The sequence below is a fragment of the Amaranthus tricolor genome, chromosome 5 (assembly GCF_026212465.1).
Source record: "Amaranthus tricolor cultivar Red isolate AtriRed21 chromosome 5, ASM2621246v1, whole genome shotgun sequence".
In the NCBI taxonomy this organism is placed as follows: Eukaryota; Viridiplantae; Streptophyta; class Magnoliopsida; order Caryophyllales; family Amaranthaceae; genus Amaranthus; species Amaranthus tricolor.
This window is the reverse complement of record NC_080051.1, coordinates 22,629,494-22,646,808: the sequence shown is the minus strand read 5'-3', so window position 1 is coordinate 22,646,808 and position 17,315 is coordinate 22,629,494. Positions and strand designations below refer to the sequence as shown.

The window sequence follows — 17,315 nt, the reverse complement described above, 5'->3', positions numbered from 1 at the left end:
TAGCTAATATTTTTATAAAAACTTGTTCTATTTAAATGTAATTTGAAGTTTTAAGTTAATTTGATCTGTGTAATTGTAGCATTACATATAAGGATATCAAACCAGAAAAATAGAATCATCCACCTGAAAGTTGTTATATTGGTCTTCTATTCCCACAAGAGGTGTTAATACTTGATAGACCTGGTTAATGGTGGTCGGTTGTAGGGGTGTTCAACGGGCCGGCTACAGTGCGAGCCGATAATCAAACAAAAATCACAAATTCTTGTGAGAGACGGTCTATTTGAGAGATCATTTCTAACTGGATAGCCGATTATATATTTTTTAAAAGATTGTAAATAGACATTAAAAATAATGTAAGTAGATATTTAAGATATTGAAAATAAACATTAAGGACACGGTAATCGGTAAGTAAGCATTAAGGATAATATAAGTACCCAAGTAGGCATTAAGAATATGATAAGTAGATATTAATCTTTAATGGGTTCGACTTGAAATACGTCTCTCAAGAGTTCTCAAGAGACTATCCTTAATTGTATAATATGGGCTGAGTATATGGGCCAAACGTCTAAAGCTTGACCCGACCCATTGAAACCCGTCTAGCCCGTTGCACAACTCTAGTCTGTTAAAAGCTGGTTGAATCAATGGAATGTGTTTGCCGGGCGGGTCGCAAGTTGTGGGTTTAATATTTTTAAGGTGTGGATCGAAATATACTTAGAAAAAAAACAAAAAATGTACTTAGTTCGTCCAATAAATTTTAAATTTCATGTTTATTTTTTACAACATCAGTGTACTATTTCATTCATTATTTCGTTGGACTATGCATAATTATAGATTAATGTTAAAATAAAATTTAATAGTAATTAGTAACTAGATTTGAAGAACAAATAGAACAATTTACTTTCTCTTATTCGCTTTACTTGTTCTATTTGGTTTTTTAATACTATTTATTAATCACTTTTATTCTGTGATTTGTTTTTAATCTATAAGTTACAATATAGTCATGTGGAATCTTATTTAATTCGTCTTATTGTAAATTTTATAAATATCAACTTTTTATAATTTTTACTTTAAGTACAATTAGAATATTTAAAATTAAAATATGCATCGACAAATATGTCAAAACCAAATAGAATAAGTAAAGAAAATATAAAGGAGTAATATGTTTGGATAACATTTTAAGAAAAAAAAGGAATGTAAAGAAAAAAAGGAGAGAGAAAAAGAAAGTTCGAATTGTTAAAAGGTAAGGAAAATATACGGAGAAAAGTAGTATAAGAGATAAACTTATATCAATTTATCTTCTATTTCATTTTCTATATCAGTATTACAAGAACTTGCACCTATATATAGTGCTAGATATTAAGAGGAAACAAATGTGTTACTATTACAAAGGATAGTAACACACAACTCAATGCGTTCATGAGTTGTTACATCAATCACAACACGAAACATTTATTTAGTTTTTCATTTTAAGACTTTGGAATTTTATAAAATGATGTGTTTAGTACAAAATGCTAGTTGTTAAGATATTTATGAAGATCTTCTTGATACTTTTTGATCCAGCCACTAATGATCTTGATTTCTCTTTCCCTCTGGTTGATCAACCAGTCAGGGTCATCTTCTTTGGCAGCTAGTATGTCCATGCAGTGAGAACCTAGAAATATAATTCAAATATTTATTTCCTTTTTTTATTATATAATAATATGCTATTTTCCGTTTAATAAATTGTTCTTAAAACAAAGAAAAAGCTTCTAAAAAATAATTCACCTTGTTTTGTGTAAACGGCAATGATGTTCTCAGATAAATTTTGTAACACCCTATATAAATATAACCATATAAAAATAACACGATTAATAAAAGTCATATAATTTAAGAAAACAAAAGAAGTTTTAATTATACTTTCTATTGTTTATATTAGTTAAGAGAATTACCCAGCACTGCTGTATGGATCTGTTAATCCATTTGAAAAAATAATGTTACTTCCAAATCTTTTCAAGGTTAGCTTAATATCCTGTCAAAAGTAAAATAATTTATCAAATGTCTCAAAAAGATAAAAGAAAATTAATTTATTGATTGGTGAGTTAATACAAGTATTTCATGCCTTAGATTTCAATCTTAATGAGAAAAGTTAAATAATATACGTATTCTTTTTGTTTTAATTTGTTTGTCATAATTTATAAAAAAATCATAACATTGTGTAATCGATAAACTGAAACGGAGGGACTAGTATTAAGTTGATGCATGAATGAGGAAAATATGCATGAAATTGTTGACTTACATGTCCTCCATAGTACGTTGTAATCCAATGTGGACGAGGTATAACATTATACGTTTCCTTACAATGTAATGAGAATTGTTGTAGATCGAAAGTATAACTTGGAAACATGGACATTTTGCTAGTACTAATTGCTATTGGCATCACCATTTCACTACATCTCTACAACATTAATCAAAGATTAGAAAGTGTAATTTATTACTGTTGAACGTTTTACAACCATAACTTTATAAAATTTTTTCTGTTAAAAATCGTCTAAAACCGTTAATTTTTTTTCTTTTTCTTTTAATTTTCAATTCAAAACATAAAAAAAAGTTAACGGTTTTGAACGATTTTGGACGGAAAAGTTTAAAAAGGTTACGATTGTAAAACGCTCAATAATACAATGAACCCATTGATAATAAAAAAAAACTTAGGGTACCATTGATAAAGTGTCAAAATTCAGGAATAACATTGATAATTTTCCTTTATTATATTATAAATATAAAATAAAAAATGAGTTTTCTTCCTAAAAATATTCTATAAAAATATTTAGCTTTAACTAATAATTAAAATTAGCGGAGCTAAAAAGTTTCTTTTAATAGAAAAATAGGAAAAATTACCAATAACAATCTAACTTTTTCATATTTTTTTATAGTAATTCCATCTATTAATTAACCACGAATAATCCCAACTTTATGGGGTTTATTTGCCTAGAGTAAACTAAAATTTAATATAAAATTAGTGATAAATTTTAAAAAATACATTAAAAAATTCTAAAACATGTTTAACATTTTTTTTACATATTTTTTGATATTTTATTTTAACTTATCTTTAAAAAAAAATTATTATAGCAGGTCATCCGATTATCCAAGTGTGTGTTCTAGGAAAATACCCTATAAAGTTGGAATTATTCATGATTAATCAATAAATAAGATTATTGTATAGAAAAATCATGAAAAAGTTAAAATATTTTATTTTTCAAAAAAAAAAAATGAATGGGAATTATTAGAATCTGTACAACTTAAAATTGGGTATTGATCACTTGAAAAAAGTTGATCAAGTAGAATTCTCCAAATAAACATGGACTTAATTTAACGAATGGAAATATTGAAAAATGATTCCTAAAGCCTTATGTGAATTTGGTTTACACTATTTTACTGTGCACCAACCTAAAAATAGTATATATTTTTTAAATGAAACTTACGGCCTGTTTGATAATCGGTACTAAATAGTGAGAATGAGAATGATTTATAATGTAAATTTTTATAATATGTATCATGTTGATGAAAGTTTGATCATAAAAAGTTTTTTTATGAAATGAAATTTGTAAAAAAATAAGATTAATAAAGGAGAATAAACATGACTATTAAAATTGTTGAATTATTACTATCCTTTAAAATTGGTGGACTCTGAAACAGCGTAAACAAAATCTATACACAAGAGTTTCTTAAAAATAATTAAGATGCATGAATACCTGCCAAGCATATCCAACATTGGTTTCAGGATATTGTTTGTTGAAAAATTGTGTATCAAGGCATTTGATGGTTCCATTAAAATAAGCAAGAGCACCCGCATAAATACGACTAATAATATCTTTCCCTTTACTTCCTTCATCAATTGCTTTGCAAATCTTGGATGTGTTTATTACCAAGTTACCATACTGTGCTACTACATCATACATGTTCTCCAACAACTTCGTCAACTCATTTGTCTCATTCAACTCACTGCATCCACAAATATATTATTTTTATTAATTTAATCAAACTACATTCTTAATTTAATTAATATATATATATATATGATCATGTCTTGATGTCTAAAATTTAGTTATGATTTGCTTTCAATTTTTTGTTATTCTATATAAACTCCTATTCAGATGGACAGTTTGGATGAGCGGGTTGAGTTAGTTTTGACTTTTAAGTTGGATCAAATCAAGTTCTAATTAACCCAAAGAGTCAAGAATTTAGAAATTTTCTTTATTTTATCATCATACTTTTTGAAAAAAATATATTATGTTTTTTAAATTTTTATAGGAAATATATACTTATAAAAAGGAACTATACCGATTTTAAGGTTTTAAAAACAAAATATTGTCTAAAAACACAGAAATTGACTACAAATATATTGAGTTATGTCTAAAAATCATGACATTGAATTGAAAAGGTAGCGAAAACTAAGAAATGGGTCAAAATGGTCGGGATTTATCTACGATCGTATATGATCTGACTTTTCCTGTTTGGGTCATTTTCAAATCACGGATCAAAGTTTTAGCATTATAATTAAAATTATAATCGAATTTCTAGCCAATTGCAGATTAGGTTAAAATTTGACAGATCTATTATATAACAAAAATATTATCTTATAGAGGAGCAATTCTTGTACATACGCGCATGTGTTGAATTTTTTACTAAGGTATAAGGGGCCTTTTGGAAGGGATCCAATTTTATTGATTTTATCCCACGATCTTTTGATAGTTTTATAGCAACTCTCACTAGTTTCCTGAAAACAAAATCTTGATTAGTAAATTAATAAAAATAAAATATAATTATTAATTAATTAAATAGACCTAATTTAGTCAATCATATTCTTGGAATAATTATTATTACTTTAAAATCCTTGGTAACAACAGCGTAGTAACCATCTTCTGGTTTAATTATGTTATCGAAATATAACACTGGAGCTGAAGAAGCTAGAGCACCAAGAGCAATATGAGGATACTTCAGCCTAAACCATGAAGCAAGCACTGCACCATATAAAATCAAAATCAAAATCAAAATCAAAATTATTATTTTTTTTTGAATTAAAAATTATTCATTAGTTAAATATGCCTTAGGTTAGGAAAATTTTTTATAATGACATTTAACATTCTTTTTTATTTAGTTTAGGTGTCCCATCTTTTGACACAATTTTTGAACACAAATTCTCAAACGAGACGGTCTTAATCATGGTTAAATCAACTCAATTGGGCTAATCATATATATTTTTTTATTGCCTTAAAGTGATCACTTATAACCTTAAAGTGACCACTTATAGTTTTAAAATGATAACTTTTATAATTGTAAAGTAATCAATTAGAAAAATAGACATTATATAGGCTCGTCTTATGGTGAAACGGTCTTGCACAAGATTTGTTGATCCAAAAATCCCTATTAATTGACATTTTATTATTGATTTGATCTATAAGTTGAAAATAGTCCATAAGTGCATGGATATTATTTGATTGTTTCAATGTAAATTATATTACTAATAAATTTTTATAAAGTACAATTAGCGATATTTAAGATTAAATTAGTTTATTGACCTAAGATGAAGGGTGGATGAAACTCGAACCTCGTGACCTCTTGTAACGTTGGGTTTTGATTCCACGTCAAGAGACCAACTCAACCAGAAACTCAAACTTATGGTTAAAGTTCATGATATATTGTATACTTTATCAGTTAATACTCCATCGGTTAACAAGTGCATGAAATTAAATAATGAAATAAAATTAAAAAGTTATAAATTTAACATGAAAATAACTCATAAAATTATTTATAATTAAACTAGAATTAAGAGTAAAAAAAAAAAAAAAAAAAAAAAGAAGAGATAGAAAATTGACTCACTTCCACCATAAGAACCACCCAAAACAATAACTGGGGAATGATGTGCGGATAACGTTTCTCTCAAATAAGTTATTAACTCAGCAAAATCAGCTAAGGCTTGCGCCGAATTGAAATATCCACGTACACTTGCATTTTTTACGATTTCATCCATCGACGATATTCCAAATGGCTTTGATTCTCCATAAAATCGATGCTTCACAACAAAATAAAATTTTCCTTTTACCAATTCTTAATCATAATTAAAAAAAAAAAAAAAAAGAGTTGGGTTCAATAAATGTAATTATGTTTGTTGCTATGAGTTGTTGTCATTACATCATATAGCTTTCATAATTATATGACCTATAATAATAAAATAGAGAATTCATGATTAATTATTATATAATAATAATAATAATAATAATAATATCTCCGCGTGAGTACTGTAGATAAAGTTTTGGACCACGTCCGAAATGAGATAAAAATTAGATTTTTCTTTTTATATTTTGTTAAATTTAAATCTGACTATTAGTTTAGAGATCTTATCAACTAAAACCTTATGTATTATATGCGTATGAAGTATGAGATAATACTACCTTCCAAGAATAATTAGCAAATGTTGAAATTTACACCGACAAATAATAATCAAACATATTCATGTTCATATTCTAAAGTCTAAACTAATAAATAAATATTTGAAACTAAATGCTTAGTTGACGTCACATGTAAACACATAAGCATTTTGCAAATTAATAATAGAGCTAAGAGAAAATCCTATAATAAAAATGGCGTTATTTTGTTTAGCTTTAAGTACAAAGTAATCATTTAGTTTATAGTAAACAATCGACTTATTTTGTTTACCATATTTCCGCAAATACAAGAAATTATAATCTATCTAACCCCTTTCTAGATTAAAAAGATGGCTTTTTTTTTACAATGGATTGAACTTTAAACAGATTCTTTATTTATAAAAATAAAACAAGTAAAAAGCGGGTTTTAATTATACGGGTTAATTAGAATTTTTTTTCTTGAATCATGATACATTACTAAAGATTTATAATCATTAATATTGTAATTATAATTGACAAAAACAAATAAATAAGTTATAAACTATGGCGGGTTAGTTTGGAGTGGGCCGAGAGGGTCCAATCTATTTGAGCTCGTTTTGTGTTTTATTTGGGATTAGCTTGGCTCAAGCTCAACCATTCTTATTTAAGCACAACTCAATCTTTATCTGACCTATTGTACAAGAAATTAATAAGTAATTCATTAAATACTATCCAACTAAAAGAATATTCCATTATTTTAAACGAACTTTAAAATAAAGTCCTACTCCTAATAAATATCCGGTCATTAATAAATTAGCAAATATTATATGAGATTGTGAGAAAAGTCTATATAATTAATTTATTTTTTTAATTGATCACTTTATAGTTATAAATGACTACTCTACGGTTATAAGTAATATTTTCTCCTTTCTCTAATGTTATTCTCGTTTAAAATATTTTACCTTGAGGAGAGAAAAATCTTATTAAGGTTTTTAAAACATGTTTAGAAGATAAAATATATTCATGTGAGATCTTATTACTTATTAGATTCGTTTTAATGTATACTTTTTATTATGTATTTTTTTATAATTTTTTATCATGCATAGTTAGAGATATTAAGACTTAAAATTTGTTTTGAAATTGTGAAAAAAGTAAACGAGAAGAACTAAAAAGAATTAAGAGAGTACTATAAAAAATGACAATTTTAAAAATATAAGTGATCATTTTAAAATTATATATAATCAGTTTAAAAAAATAAATGTACATTGATCAACTCAAAAGAGATACGCTGTCTCTTTTTGAAAATTTGTGTAATTAGTTAGTTAAGGCTTACCTCCATCACAACCACAAGAGCCTTAAGTTTTTTAGCGTAATCCGGAAGAATCAAGTGATCCACTTCATTGTTTGACAATGGTTCTTCATCTCCAAGATAGGCCAAAATCGGCGAATTTGTCTTAGATCCGCCCCAATGTTTAGAATATAACAAGTATTTTTGTTTGAATTTTGTGTAACTTTGTGGTTGATAGTTAAAATGATCTAGTGTTTGATCATAGTATAACACTTTCACATCCTTAGACAGATAACTTTTACTGGTGGTGGGGCCACCTTGCAACGATTTTTGCCGGAAAACACCGTGTTGTGGCGTTGCGAAACTCGAGGAAATTATGGTTAAGATGACTAACCATGATGAAAATTGAAACCTTTTTTTAGGAGAAGCCATGGCCAGTATTTTTGACTTATTTTCAAATAGGGTTGTTTTTTGTAGGCCATATATGGGTACAAATAAATCCCTAGTATATAGAAAAAATATATTGAAATTGGATTATGATAAATATCTTTTTTAATGAATATTTACCAATAAATTATATCATGCGTAATTTAGCGATAATATTATGAAAAGTCTGATAAATACACCCATGAATTTGACCAATACACATTGAAATAAAGTCATGAACTCATCATCGTATTAACGGTGGAAGCTTCATCATGATGGGCTTCTTCTATTAGTGGTGGTGAGAACGAATGGTCCTTATATAGGCTATGTGTAACAAAGTTGTTCAACCTAGGTAAGGTAGACATTTGTCTATAGTCTAGAGTTAAAATGAGGCTTAAGTCTCTATCCTACAACGTTGTTACGTAGGCTGCAGAACACTACTTGTAAAAATGTAGCTTTACTTTTGCCAAATAAATAGACGTGTGAATAAGAGGATAATATATGTCAATTAAATAGATAATAATAAAAAAAAAAAGAATATGAATCATAATCACAAAATAAAGATGGAATACACTTGTATGGCAACCTACAAAAGAGAGTGGGGTAAATTTAGTATCATGGAGAAAGCACTAAGTTGAAGCACTACAATTTTCTCGACCAAAATAGACAAATGAGGGGAAGTCTATTTTGGAATGCAATGTAGTCTTTCTACGTCTTAGGTTTATATTGCTACTTAAAACTAAACCATAATTGATATTTTTGAATTTTAACTATTCCAAAAGACTAAATGAAAAAAGGGTTTTATTTGTATTGAATAGTTTTTAAATGTAAATATGTAATTGGAGTATTTGGTTTATATTTTCGAATTGTAATGTAATCTTAATTAGATTATCTTTTTTTTTTCATTCAAACCATTTCAGTTTGATTATAGACCTGATAAAAAATTAGTCAATTTCATCTTAATTTAGTGTCGATTAAGTTGTTATTGGTTAAGAAACATTTGGGTTATATTCGAATTGTAACATAATCTTAACTAGATCATCTTCTTTTTTATTCAAAACTATTTCAGTTTGATTATAGATCACTTCATAAAAAATCACTCGGTTCATTCTTGGTTTAGTGTCGATTAAGTTGTCATCGGTTAAGAAACGAGTTCAGACATGTTTTAAGCTAAGTATGTTATTATTGGGTACGGAATTGTAATTGATGGGCTTAAATATGATTCGATGCGATTTGATTTCAGTTATCAATAAGTTTCGATTCGAATTAAAATTGATCTGAAGGTTGTAATTCCGTTCGACTATTTGGTTCAACTTCAATTAACTTCTGTTCGCTTTAATTAACATTAATTCTATTGAAATTCACTAGATTTGTTATCATTTTCATTTTTGTAAGTAGATAGTTATAGAATTGGTAATATGTTAGAACATAATTTACCATGTTTGTTCAATTAAAACTAAATTACATCATCATTAAACAAGTTCAATCAATTACAAATAAATCAAATCATAGTTAATTATTTAGTCGTAATATTGTAGATTTATAGTTAACTAAAACTAAAAAAACTGTTGAATTATTCAAATTTATGACTCTTGATCAAATCGAAATCATCCATCACATTTGTTCAATAAAAACTAAAAATTATGTGAAAGTTAACCAATTACTCATTTCCTTGAACATAATTTTAAACTTTTAAACTCATTTATGAGAGTTTTTATGAACTTTTAAATTTTTTAACTATTTAACATGCTATATTTTTCCAATTAAGTTAAGAGTTGTTGGAATGAGTAGTTGTGTTAAGGGACTTGGGAAATCCATAAGGGTTTTTCCATTTAGTGTGCTTTTTAGATTTTTAAGATGATAGTTTATGTTCTTCTTTGGAATTTTTTAACCTCTTGAACCTTAAATTTACTACCGATGAAGTTAAGAAATGTATTTGGTCTATTCCCTTTATGGATGTGCTCAATAGTTATTTCTTTAAATTAAATATTTTAAGTCCTTTTTGTTATTTTCTTGATCCAACTGCTAGCTTAGTGTTTCCATTTCATCATATCTCCTACTTTTTAATGAAAAACACTCATTTAACCAACAAAAACAAGTTGAGACAAAGAAACTCCAACCCAATCATAAAATTAAAACAAGTAGGTTCCTCATAATGGTCTAGTGTTACGTCTTAAGAAATCTCTCTATTATATGGTTTACATCAGGCTCCCCATTGTTGGTTTGCTAATGTAACACCCCTGAATTTCCGACCCCTTGTACGAAACCAAAATCGTGAAGGACGGGAGGAAATTCGGGTGTTACATAAAAGAAAAGGAAAAGAATTTGGATATATGTTAAATATTAACTTTAAAAAGGTGAGTGGAAATTTCGGCAGCATCTCTTCTAAAAATCGAACATGTGGTAGAGCAATTAGCACAGTAAAACATTAAACTAATCTAAGGCATCATTGCCTTTAAAATCTCACACCACGGCGAAATATTTCGTCGCCGGCTTCTCAAATCAACATGTCAAGCATGGATCGTGGTTCTAGTGTCGACGCTTGCGTTTTAAAATGACTTAACTCCTTAAAACCATACATAGTTATAAACTACGCAGCGAAAATACAAATATACAAGGGAGGACACAAGGCCTCATAACAAAACATATACAACCAGAGTTTACAAAAGATAACAAGAGCTACAAAATCGAAAGATAACGGTATGGCACAGGTTATGTTTCGCCCTCATCACTCTCCCAATGCAATGCAATGCAAAAAAAGCTCCAATACCTGCTACGCTTGACTATGATCCTCCTACTGCTCGACATTAGACCAAAGGCCAATGTGTCATAGCAGGAAAATCATAGAAAGTCATCAACAATCAAACATAAACACAAACACGTACACGTCAGTAACTAGCATCAAATATAATAAGGCGAACTAGTAGATAACATTATATTATAAAACAACATGAGATGATTTCATAAGACACAAGCACAGATAGTAACCGTTTATCAGCCACTTATACTTCTTAATCTCATTACGTTCTTTCCAACTCGAACCATGTGTTCTTGGGTAGAATGTAAGTCTTCACACTCCTCTTCTCAAAACATAAACTCTTGCAAATCACGCATAGTATCAACTCTACCAAGGCGTTAGCAGAATACCTAACACATGACCTTATAAAGCTTGTCTATCTTAAGGTAAGTGTGATCATAGTCTGTAATACCCTTGAGGTAACTTAACTTAGGCATACTTCTCACTAGCATAAACTATTCTACCAATGAGTAAATGTTCTATCAATGTGTAAGCTTTCTATCAACGAATGAACCTTCTACCATTAAATAACTTTCGATCAATGAATAAAATTTCTATCACTGAATAACTTTCTTGATATAGGTTGGCTATGTTTTGAACAAGGACCAAACTATATGCACACGTATGTTTTGAGGGTTCGAAATTCAGCAATTAAGGCTGAAAGTTTAGGTTGTAATGTAAAATTTTTTTATTTTTTTTTTTGTGATTTTTATAGGTTTTGTAATAAGAAAAATTAAGAAAAAATATGTTGAATTGAACAACTTGAAAATGGCTGATCCAAGGCTTAATTTGATACAGATTCACCACAAATTAAAACAAGGGCTCCTAAGAACACATTCAAACTTTAAGCCAAAAGAATGAAAAGCATAGGAACTTCAACTTACTAAAACCAATCCAAGTTAAAGTAAATTGCAAAGAGAGAACAACGGAATTTGCTCAAAGGTTGTTTTGTATTGAGAATGTAAAAATCAGCTTGTGCATTACAAGAGAGCAAACATCCTATTTATACTAAAGCATTCAGCAATGAGTACAAACTTTGAAAATGAAAGTACAACCAAAATGACAATATATAAAATGCAACAGCTAGTAAAAGAACAAAGAGATTTTTGCTGATTTTTTTGTTGTCTCTAACAGCTAGTTTTCTTTGGGATTTGCAAATCATGTCTTCTATCTTCTTGGGATTATTTGTGGCTGATTTGTAGGAGATATTATCATAAAAATCCCACTCAATCTTAAAACGCATGGCTGTTGAAATCAGCTGGTTTTGAAGAATGCAACGGCTCAATTTGGAGATTCTGATTGCTTGTTTTGATCCATGCGTTTAATTGTGTAAAGGACGTCCCATGAGCAAAATAAATATTAGACTCAATAAAATAAAAATTACAACTCGACTAACTAAACATGAGACATGATTAAGCTTGATCCTAAACCTGGCTTAATCATCTCTAAGACTTTGTTTCATTATGAAAATACAAAATAAAGATTCAAATTAAAGAAAAAGACTTAGTTCATGATTACAAAATTAACAGACTTGACATTTGAACCTTGAATTTGAGCATCTTCCATATGATGAATCATGGTATTGATCCTGGTTAGCTCATGAGAACTAGATGTAGGTGATCCTACATCATTTCTATCAGTGGATCTTTTCTCTACTTCCTGGCATAGTGACACGGCCAAGGGCGTTATCGGCCATCCGGCGTCCATGGCAAAGTATGAGCTCATACCCCCTCCAGCTGACCCTCTTGGGTCCTACCTTCAGGAAAACTAACACACTGGGGTACTCATCCAGTAAAGAGGCCACCATATTGGGGTTTGTAAGGCCCGCATGGTAACACCTCGGTCAAGGGGCGGTATCAGCCATTCGGCGCCCAATGACAAAAGTATGCTCATACCCCCATACGATGATCCTGACGGATCTCATCTAGAGGACTATTAAATCAACCGGACATAATCCAGTTGAGTCATGCCAGCTAATCATAATCTAATACTTTATCAAATGGGAATAATTCCTGCTTTCGACTATGAATGAGCGCCCTGGGATAGCAGCACGCCAAAACCCACTGAGCCACTCAACAAAATATGAAATTCACCTATAAAGGAGTCATTCTAACTCCAATTAAGGCATAATCCAATTCTTAAATAAATAAGGGGTGGTCCCCGCCTCCTATTAACACTCTCATTCTCTATAACTATTCTAAGCGCAAGGATTTCATAGTCGATAGCTTTTCGTATAAAGTGTATTCACTAGTACCTCATAGCTTCAATACAATACATATTATCATAATAAACAATAATGTCTTAAAGAAAATTGTATATAAGGATTCGTTACTGCGTGTACGTACCTATAAGCGTCACTGCATGATCAAAAGTCACAAAATCACCAACTAAGGATCTACTTTCCTCTTATGAAATGGGCACATATATATATATAAAAGTTATGAGATAATAAGTTCCCTTAACTGTTTTGCCATACCAAACTAAATGCCCAAGTAATCACTATCACCCATTCAACATGAGTTTTCGATTACTCTAGCACGCACACAACTTATTCAATACAAGTCAAAATCATTAACTCAACACAACATAAGTCTTCCCATCAATTTAAGAGAAAAGGATCGTGTGAATCATTCCTTTACATCAACCAATTTGAGTTATATCGATCCACGTTACTTTAAGATAACATATCAATTCACACTTAAATCTTGCAATGTTAATGTAGTGCTAATATGATGACAATGACGAATCTTAAGTTTATCACATTGCAATATCATTTATTATATTCTTCAAAGGTTAGGAAGAACTATAATCAAGACATCATAACAAGTAACTTTAATAATTCTCAACAAGTTGACACTATGTTCATAGCCTTACTAATATTATTTACTTATAACTTCGATGTATAACCTAACAAGAGTACTTGTAATCAACATTAATACTTTATTTTACTTCAACAAGGCCAATTAAAATTACCATGCCTAACAAAACTCCAATATTCAACACAAATAAAGTTGCTCATGTACTAAGACATCATCAAAATAGCACACAACCATCATTTTCATTCATACTTCAAACTCTAAGTCATAAATATGTTTCATTCATTAAACACACTCTTACCCACAAAAAGATTCAATGAAAATAATACAAGTTCAACACTTTTCATTCATATTTCTAAAACCTAATTCATAAGTACATTCAAGTCATCAATTCAATTCTCACTCATTACAAGATTCAATAACAATCATACAAAGTTCAACGCTTTTCTCGTAAACTTTACAAATTTCATTTGGAAATAAGATGAAATCAAATATGGGAAAGGATATGGCTCACAAAAATAAAACTAGCAAGAGGGTGAAGAAGTCAGAGGAGGTCGCGGAGGTGGTGGCACAAGGCCAAAAGGCAAGAGGAAGGGAGGCTTTCCCTGCTACGGTGGCTTCTCACGGTGGAGGGAAAAAGGCAAGAGGAAGGTGGGCGGGGTGATTCCTTTGTGAGTGAGGGAAGGAGTACTCACAAACCTAACCCATCCTTTTATTTCATTTATACACTTATTTATTTATTTATTTATTTACCTAGGTTCATCTTCTTGCGAGGCCCAACTACGAAACTCACCTTCGTGTGCTCACACATTTTAATAAAATAATTATTTTGATTCGAACCTCTTTATTTAGAAATTGTAATTGTATTTTTAATATAAATATATGTCAATATTTAAATTCGTATATGAAAGAATTTATTAAAACTACTTCAAAATTAATTTAATATAATTATAAATGTTATGAATTATGTGACTTGAGTGCACATTTGATGAGTACATTCATGTATGACTCTTGGGTTTGGAATCCAATGGGTGTGATAATGTGGGAGATTAAGTTGTTAACTTAATGATTGTAGTTTTTAAGTGTGATTTATTTTGGAAGAGTATTCATGGGAATTATTGGTGTTAATGATGATTAATGAAGAAGTGCAAAGGGCTTTGGTAGATGCTTGCTCGAACAGATATTGACAAAGGAAGCCTGATGGTCGCTCGACCGAGCGAGTTTTCTTGGTTGGTCGAGCGGTCAGATAGAATGCATCCAGAAGGTGTCTGTAGCTCGCTCGACAGAGCGAGCTCTCTGTTCTAGTCGAGCAGATCCACTGATGTGCCTAGGATGCTGTTTTTCGACCTTTCAAGTTCTTGGAGCTGTTTCATATCATTCATTATTCAATATTAATCCTGTATTCAGTGAGCAATTGACATTAATGTACCTAGTACTATATATAAAGCTCTCATTCTCACTCAAAAACACATCAAACACAACCCCTAAGCCAAACACATAGCCTTTTGTTTTTATCTCTTACACAATTGTAATACTTCATTTGTAAGAGTATTTTATACTCCATTGATATAATATAAATAGAAACTACACACGACGGAGGACGTAGCCATCATTGGGTGAACCTCCTTAAATCTTTGTGTCTCTTTGCTTAGTTTACATTATCAAACATTGTTTTAATTTGTTCATTGTTGTTCGTATCGTTCATCTAAGTTCTTAACATCGTAACGATTTTGGCAAACATTTCAATAAAATACCCAAAAATTATTAAAATATCAATTAATAGTGTCAGAAAATCTTTGGGTGTTACAGCTAAGCTCAGTTTTACGTTACTTATGTTATGGTTTTGCTCGATCTTATTCTGACTACTCATTGTTTATTTATGATTGTGATGGTGTTCACCTTAATGTTCAAGTTTATGATGATGATCTTATTATTTTTAGAGATTCTTCTATTACATACTATTGTTATTTCCAAATCTTATTTGAGTAATTGCTTTCATATGAAATATCTTGGTATCTCAAATATTTCCTTGGTGTTTAAGTGGCCAGTTACTCCTCAACTCGTCATTCTCTTTTTGATAGCATTGTTTTTCTTGGATCTTCTCCCATTTCTTAAAAGACTAAGAAACAACATACGGTCTCTCCCTGCTATTACAACCGACTTGAAGTGGCTACGTGCTTTATTACTTGACTTGAGTAATCGTCACTCTCAATCAATTCCTCTTTATTGTGATAGAAAGTCTGCCTTACCCTCAATATTCTTTGTTCATGGCGTACTAAACACATCGAGGTTAATTGCTATTTTGCGCGTGATGCCATTACAATTGGTGTTTTGATCCTCATCATGTCTTCACTCATGATCTACTTGCTGGTATTTTTATCAAGCTTCTTTTGACTGACAATTTTCATATTTATTAGGCAAGTTGAATATTTGTGACTTACATGCTTCAACATGAAGGGGTATTAAGTAGGGGTGTCAAACAGGTCGGGTTGGGTCATTTTCAGGTTCGGGTCATATATAAATGGATCACTAGACCCTTGACCTGAACCTGACCCATTTAATTAAATGGGTCAAAAATTGAAACCCCGACCTGATCTGTAGCAGGTCGGGTCAACCTGCTAATGACCCATTTAACCTGCTAATTAAATGGGTCATTAAACCCATATATTTCAGGTCATTTGACCCATTTAACCTGCTAATTAAATGGGTCATTAAACCCATATATTTCAGATCATTTGACCCATTTGACCCAAATATTATATTCACATTTCATAATAAAATTAAACATGCTTCAAAGTTCAACTATCAATTTATCATCATTCGACATTCATCATATTCATAACAAGATAATACTATCTTGCTAGATGGCTCCATAACAGTCTATACTTCCTAGTTAAAACTTAAAAGTCTTCAAGAGTCCACAAACAAGGAAAATAGCACAACAAATTGTTAAGTTGACAAGCCAAAAACAAAAGTATCATAATTAGTTTCTAGTTTCTACAAATCATCACAATCTAAAATATGGTGGCCGAGGAAGATGCTTTTGAGCTGAATTCATGTTGATCGGAACTTTGACATGGACTTGGACTTGGACTAGGGTAAGATATGTCTTCTTCTTCTTCAACAACTTTAATCTTCATTACCATTCCACAAAGCTCATCCAATTGTGATTCCATTTTTGATTCATTAACAAACAAAAAGTTGTCCCTCAAAGCCATTAAAGGAATACAAATCAAAACAGAAAATGAACATTTAAACTCTCAAACCAACATTAAAGGAATAGTAACTTACAAACCAACATTAAAGGAATACAAATCAACAAATAAATATAAACAATTGAACTCTCAAACATCAAACAAGCACAGTTCTAGCAAATGAACATCAAACATCAAAATCAAAACAGAAAAATGAAATCAAACAAATAAAATAAAATCTAAAAACACAAAAAATCAAACATCAAAATCAAACACAAAATCAAACATCAAAATCAAACACAAAAAAACGAACACAATCCAAAGCTAAAAAAATAAAAAAAAAAAAACAGAAAAATCGATGTATGAAAAATTTTATCTTTTATCTTACCTTGGTGCCGCAGGGAAGATGAAGGA

General features: G+C 29.9%; 1 protein-coding gene across 1 annotated transcript; it reads right to left on the bottom strand.

Annotated features, from left to right (window-relative positions):
* Positions 1 to 1,267: 1,267 nt before the first annotated feature.
* On the bottom strand, positions 1,268 to 8,196 carry LOC130813785 (uncharacterized). Its single transcript, XM_057679663.1, has 9 exons — positions 7,714 to 8,196; positions 5,857 to 6,049; positions 4,861 to 4,997; positions 4,641 to 4,753; positions 3,729 to 3,978; positions 2,276 to 2,434; positions 1,929 to 2,008; positions 1,765 to 1,814; positions 1,268 to 1,651 (listed from the first exon to the last, which is right to left on the bottom strand). The coding sequence occupies exons 1-9, from the start codon at positions 8,098 to 8,100 to the stop codon at positions 1,512 to 1,514; spliced, it is 1,509 nt and encodes a 502-aa protein (XP_057535646.1). The 5' UTR covers positions 8,101 to 8,196; the 3' UTR covers positions 1,268 to 1,511.
* Positions 8,197 to 17,315: the final 9,119 nt, after the last annotated feature.

What these genes read in the sequence shown, in the direction of transcription:
- LOC130813785 (XM_057679663.1), bottom strand. Translation starts at nt 8,100, where the DNA reads ATGGCTTCTCCTAAAAAAAGGTTTCAATTTTCATCATGGTTAGTCATC. An exon ending in CTCTTGTGGTTGTGATGGAG is followed by an intron (nt 6,050 to 7,713) that starts GTAAGCCTTAAC and finishes TTTGTTGTGAAG; the next exon opens with CATCGATTTTATGGAGAATC. An exon ending in TGCCGTTTACACAAAACAAG is followed by an intron (nt 1,652 to 1,764) that starts GTGAATTATTTT and finishes TTATATTTCTAG; the next exon opens with GTTCTCACTGCATGGACATA.